Below are 6,549 nucleotides of genomic sequence, written 5' to 3' on the forward strand. Positions count from 1 at the left end.
CACCAGGTCAAGGTTAAGGGGACTGACTGGAGCAAGCAGAGCCGGCCAGGAATAGCAATAGGAATAGCAACAGGAATAGCAACACACGGCCGACCCGCCTCGGTCACATCCGGACACGAGATTCGCCGGCCGTATCTCGATGGAACTGGGCTGTCAGATTGGAGTTGGATTGGCCGACGGCGTGGATGATTCATGGCGTGGCATGGCATGGCATGGCGATTGTCGGCCCCGTTACCGTCACCGTCACCGCCCAGGGCAGGAAAGAGGCTGGTCTGTCTCTGTGTCTGTGTCTCATCGTCATGCGAAAGCCGCCTCGCACGTCGCAAGGCTGGGGTCCTGGTTCTTTTGATCTGATCTTGGCTCTGCTCGTGTTTGACGTCGAGCGCGGGGAGAGGCTAAAAAGTGGACGGTGGGAAGAGGATCCGGTGGCTAGCGATGGAGTGCGTAAGCTTGAGTGGTTAGTGGGCAATTCAGTGGGCAGCTGGAGGAGCTTCAGTGGCACTTGGGCTGGATGATACTGGATTGGTATGAATCAACGGGCTGTGCTGGGCCGAGTTACGGGAGTCTTAGTACCTAATGGAAAATTACCTGGTACTAATGTACACGGTGATGTTGATATTGAAAAATATTATTTTATTATTGACTCTATAGTACTATCAATGGTTCTACAAAGAAAACAGCCTGGAGTCAGTATCAAAGCATCGCAGCCTCAGTAAAGCGTAACAGGTACTAAAGGTTAACTCCTCCCATCTGGGTACCGCTCCCTTGAATATCGGGACAACAGACAAACCTCTCCCACCCCAATACGTGTATGTGCCCATGCAAGTGCCCAGAATGGCAGACATCAACTGCACCGTTCCATCCTGTCCTCACAAGGGACTAGCAGCAACCGTCCATTATTCCGATAGGGCTCAGCTCCTGTCCAGGGTGTCGTCAGTTCCCCCACCCGAGTCCAGCGGCTACCGGAGACTCCCTTGGGCCACGATTGGCTGCGTCTAGTTGTTGATGCTCTACTGTCTGCAGTCGTCAATGCTGCTACCATGGCATGGGATGGATTGTTTTAACACTGACAAGCTACTGTACGTCAAATGCTGACAGGGGTTCCATTTAGCATGGATTGTTTCTTTTTTTTTTTCTCTCTCTTTCTCTTTAGCGGACCCCCTCTCGCTTTGATTCCACGACTCTTTCAAGCGCCCGGTGACGAATCCACGCCGTCCAGCTACGCAAGTGTCTTCGCGGCCTCACCCGCATCCATCTGCCCAACCTGCCCGATTTGGGCCTCGAGATGGAGCCGCGTGGGAGCTCTCGCTGGTTACCGCTTTGGGACTGAAAGATGTACATCACACATCACGGCTTCTCCAGCTGTACTGTCAGGCACCGTCTCATGCGATCAATTAGTAGGGCTCTGCGGGAAGCACAGCCTCGGATCTTGCATGCACTTGGCACGGAATCTGTAACTCAGCCACTGCTGCTAATGTGAGAAAACAGAACCGCACATGGTCTACATGAATTATACATACAAGGTGCAACGCCGATGCTTCTCTGTCTGGAATCGAACCGGTTGCTCCCAAAATCCCAACTTCACGGCGTCCCTTTTTTTCCCTCATCCTCGACGATTTTTCTTTTGTCAGCTGCCCGCGCAAGGGCAACGGTGAATTACGTCTCCCAGACGGCGCACTCGCGTCACCATGCAGCCAGCATCCACCATATTGCGCGTCCATCTCGGTCATCGTCCTGATTACAGCACTGGCATGCGGCCATTCTAATCGCGCTGCGCTGTTTCGCAAAGCTCCGCGGACAGCGCTCGAGTCCTTTCTCTCACCAAGTTGCAGAAAAAGAAACGGCGTCTGTGACCAAAATAAACACGAGACTCATGTCGAACCATTCACAGTTTTCGGTATTCTCTTGTGCCCCGAGTCTGTCATGGCGGCCCACCAACCGTTGGCTGCTGCTCGGCACCGGCTCGAAACGCCACCGTAGATGATGCTGCCACCCAGCTGCATTTTCCGATTTCATACTGGACGACAGGAAAACATGTTCAATGCATTCTTTGCTTACTACCAGACATTGTGCTGTGTTTCAAAGCATTTTTGGCGGCTGTGTTTAGGGTAGCTGTTTGTACAGCTTCATCCAAGTATCGTAGTACCTTGTAGTAAATCATGTGAGCAGCCCTCGTTTGAAAGGAAACCGCCACCAGATGGAGCAAAACAGCTGCCAAGAGGTGCTTATCCAGAAGACGAAATTCACCGTGGCAAATCTTTCACATTAGATCCTACAACCCACTCAAATACGCAATACGCAACACGCAGTGAATTACTCGTACAATGCTCAATCCAATCCTGACCCTCTGCCCTACCCTGGAATTGAGGCAAAAAATCACCATTTTCTCACTCCACGTCATGGCCATCTGTGGCAAGGAAAACAAAGCCTTATTGCTGTTTGTATAGATGAATAGCCATATCTCTACATGTGCGATCTGATGCTAACAAATCGCAGCCTACCGTCACAAAATGATTTTACGCCACCAAAGGAAAAACTCTCAATCTGCCCAACTTCAAACCCACCTACACTTCACCCTCAGCCATCTCAACGCTTGGCTTAGTCCATGGTCGTTCGTGGGTATCTAATGTGTTCCGCGTCCGTAACCCCCTTTTATCCATCATTGGTTGCTGGGAAAGATGGAGTTTACAATCTCTGCCGATCGCGTTGCCAGAACTGACAAGAGGGTGTCGCTCAACTGTTTGCCGTTAGCACTGTTTTCTCACCACGGACACACTTCAACTTACCCCGTGGGTGCCTTCGCAGCATCCCTGAAGCCAGATGCCCGATTCCTTTGCTATCGATCCGGGCTTGTACTTGACTTGGTAGTCTCGGCCAACTGCCAACTTGCGCTCGCCTTGGTCTGTCTCGACCTTCCATCCGGTGATGCCCTTGTTGTACTCTTGACCCACCGGCGAAGCCTTGGGCAGCATATCCCAGGTATTGCGGAGCATCTCGACGTGCGCATTGCGCTGATAGCCAGTGGCAGCAATGAGCAGATCCACCTCGAGGGTCTCTTCATCGACAAGGTCGACAAAGCCTTCAAACTCGCTGTCTGAGACGTGCTGAACCTTGAGCTCCAAGGTGTCCCCCCGTGGCTCAATGCTAGTGATTTGGCGGCCACCCATGATTCTATGAGGCCACTTCTTCTCGTCTGTGCCAAGGTCTCGCTTTTGGTCGTACTGGCGCTCATACATCTCCTCAATGAGATTTAGTCTGACAACACCATAGTTGGTAGCCCGAGCCTCAGCCAAGAAGTTGTTGCGGTGCCTCGCCGACTTGGGGAAGAGCGTGTCAATGTATTCAGGGTTAAAGACTGAGTTGACGCTGCAGACCATGTTAGCATCCTAGTATGCACCTTACCACGGTAAACTTACAAAGGAGAGTCATCGCTGGGCTTTAGAAACTCGGGCCGCATCACCAGCGCTGTCTTGGAATTTGGATACAGCGTCTGGATGTTGTGGAATATCTCGGCAGCGCTTTGGCCCGCACCAAGAACGGCAACACGATAGGGAGCATCCTTCTTGGAAAGGATCTCTGGCACCATGTAGGCATATTGGGAGGAGTGGATGATCCTGGGATGCTTGGAAGGGAAGCTCTTTGGGAAGTTTGGCTGTCCACCGGCGGCAATGAGAACGTTGCGGCCTCGGAAGGCCAGAGTCTCACCGGTCTTTGAATTTTGCGACTGCACCGCAAATGTGCGGACCGCGTCTCCCTTTTTCAACTCGGGAGAAACAGACACCACCTCTTGGCCGTACTGAACCAAGTGCTCAAAATATGATGCGCACCAGCGGAGGTAGTCCTCGTACTCTATGCGTGCTGGCAGGAAGGTGTCCAGGTTGGTGAAGTCTACTAGCCGTCCATTGCGGTGCAGGTAGTTGAGGAACGTAAACTCTGACCGCGGATCCCGCAGGGAGGCTAGATCCTTGATGAAGGAAATTTGCATCTTTGCGCCAGGAAGAAGCATGCCGGCATGCCAGGCAAAGCGATTCTGCTTCTCGATGAAGAGAACCTTGGGAATTGAGCCATCGGGCAGTAGCTGCTGCCCCGAAGCCACCGCATCATGGAGAGCGACAGCTACGGCGAGACTGGCAGGGCCAAACCCGACGCAGATGAGGTCAAACTCGGAATCCGAGGCCGACTGCACTAGATAAGGCGACTTGTTCTTGTGCATCTTGCTCCCTGACTGGTGTCCGTTGGCCAACGGCGCGGGGCTTCTGCTGCTCTGCTCAGTGGCACCAATGATGTATGGCGAAGAGCTGTCGAAGCCGCCGTGGTGAGCTTGTTCACTGCCGTTGGGCGTGGCTGGCTCGCTGCCGTTTGGCGTCCCAAGCTCGTTGAGTGCAACTTCGCTGTGGGGAGACATGGTGACGTCGAAAAAAGGTAATGTTTCCGCTTTGGGTGAAGGAACGGTGACGTTTCTGGTGAAGCCCGACGGCAATTGAGCAACGCTTCCGTCAGGGGGAGGAAGAGGAGCAGGAGGAGGATGAAAATCAAGGAAAAAGAAGAGGGCGAAGAGAGGGAGAGAAAGAGTGACTCGAATTTCTCGATTTTCGTGTTGTATGCCCTTGAGAATATACACGGCAAAGCAGCGTGTTAGTGGTGGCTGTCCGTCTGTCCGACGACGCTAGGGCAGAGCTGCTGGAAAGCTTGTGAAAGTGGGAGGGGCCGTTTGAGTCGCTCAGCCGTGGGATGGGCTTGGAGTTATACTCGCCGCTACGGTACCTGGCTCGAGGAACAAGCTTTTAGTCTCGCCTATATCGACTCGGATTCCGTGCAGCAGAATCGCAGAGACCCGAGACCAGCCGCCCAACGGAGTCTTGGAGCGGAGAAGCACACATGAACATGGTCCAATGCCGGGCAGGCATCGCTCCGTACACAGTGTAGCTTGGGAGCTAGCGCAAGCAGGCATGTACAAATCATGGATGCATGGGCCCATTTGACACCCTGCCAGCTCGACGGTGGGATGGTTTTTGTGACTACTATTTGCACATGGGTCTTGGTGATGATCACGGCAGTTTGTCCCTAGTCGGCCGGATCTCTCATGGCGTAACAAAACGGGGATTAGTCCTGAATCCATCAGCGACATGTCTGCTGGACACAATGCCTCAGTTACGGTGGTCTATGATTCATGGGATACAATCCAGAGCTTTTGCTTTTCAATAAACCGTAGACACGCTCGCTCTCCACCCTCTCTCGTTCACCCTACGGCAGGCCGATGGCTTGTTTCCTCAGTGCAGATCTGGACCTTCTTAAACGAGCCCTGAGGAAAATCCGGCTCTTCTTGGCAACGATAGCGTGGACTGATGCAATCTTGTTCTATACGCCTTTACAAACCGGTCCGGGTTTCGATGAGGCGATCAAAACTCGATGAACCAATCCAATGCCTCGGACCCTCCGCATAAAGGCCGATCTATGGACCGACGACGAATCTGCAACATCCATCCTTCATTTAAAATCATGCCCGTCTAGGCCTTCAGTGGATGAAGCCGCTGCGAGCACGGAGGCAGGCCCCATAAGAACGAAGCGTGGTGGAGATTGGACTGAGGGAATTATCTGATCATCTGATAAAAACCGGATCTGATAAGATCAAAGCCCGTGGTTGGATCCGCATCCATCCGTCGCAATCCAAGGGCCCTGCTGCGCTGCCGCCATGGCAAGAAAATTTTTTCTTCTTCCTTCACCAGGCCGTCCGAGCATCGAGAGCCGTTTTTCACGAGTTTCCTCTTGGTATCCTCGTACCCCTCACTGCTCCGCCCCGAGGGCCAGAGTCAATCACCGCCCCGTCGCACTCAACGGAACGCAGCGCGTCTCCCCTTGCATGGCCCTTGGGCGCTCTGCATATATCCGAAGGACACAAAACAGGGCACGCAATCGTCAAAAAGAGGGGGGTCGTTTCATTGCTCTTTGTGAATTGGAAAAAAAGACCGAGCCCCACACGCGTATTCACGAGGAGGATTCTCTCGGCTTGTTGGAGACGGTTGAAGCCTCCGGACGGCGGATCGCCAGCAAACGCCCAGCTAGTGGTTGCTCATGTCAGACAAGGCGGCCGCCCCTCTTCGGGGCCTGATGCTGTGTAACCCACGGGACTGGCCTAGTGAGTGAGCGAGTGCCTGGCGGTGGCTTTGCCTTGCCTTGATTTGCCTTGCCATTTCATTCATAAGGCTCTCGTCTGACCTTGTCGGATGCCTGTCTTTTGTGACGCTTCCCTTTCGCTTCCCTTTCGCTTCCTCGCTCTCACCGTTCTTCACCGTCTCTTTCTTCCTCTTCCTTGTTTGTACCTGGTCCGAAAATCATCCTCCCGTTTACACCCCGTGACGCCATCGTTACCCTCTGAAAGCGAAACCTATTGGAACCTTTCGAGCCAAGCGAAGCATAAGCCGAACTCCGGTTGCAATAAGGCTAAAGCTGCAGCTGCATGGTAAAGAAACCATTCGGACGAACTATATCGACCGACGTTTCCCATCTGTGCATCAGCATGACAGCGAGCGGCTACGACAGTGTCGCAAA

The 6,549-nt window shown here is 53.2% G+C and overlaps 1 protein-coding gene across 1 annotated transcript; it reads right to left on the bottom strand.

Moving 5' to 3' along the window:
- Positions 1 to 2,659: 2,659 nt before the first annotated feature.
- On the bottom strand, positions 2,660 to 4,405 carry Triagg1_8960 (uncharacterized protein; the record flags this gene model as incomplete). The annotated part of the gene is made up of 3 exons (XM_062903864.1): positions 2,660 to 2,737; positions 2,787 to 3,366; positions 3,417 to 4,405. 3 exons carry the CDS (start codon positions 4,403 to 4,405, stop codon positions 2,660 to 2,662), a joined length of 1,647 nt encoding a protein of 548 aa, XP_062752082.1.
- Between the last annotated feature and the right edge of the window lie 2,144 nt (positions 4,406 to 6,549).

The sequence above is a fragment of the Trichoderma aggressivum genome (assembly GCF_033847375.1).
Source record: "Trichoderma aggressivum f. europaeum strain CBS 100526 chromosome Unknown scaffold_047, whole genome shotgun sequence".
Classification (NCBI taxonomy): domain Eukaryota; kingdom Fungi; phylum Ascomycota; class Sordariomycetes; order Hypocreales; family Hypocreaceae; genus Trichoderma; species Trichoderma aggressivum.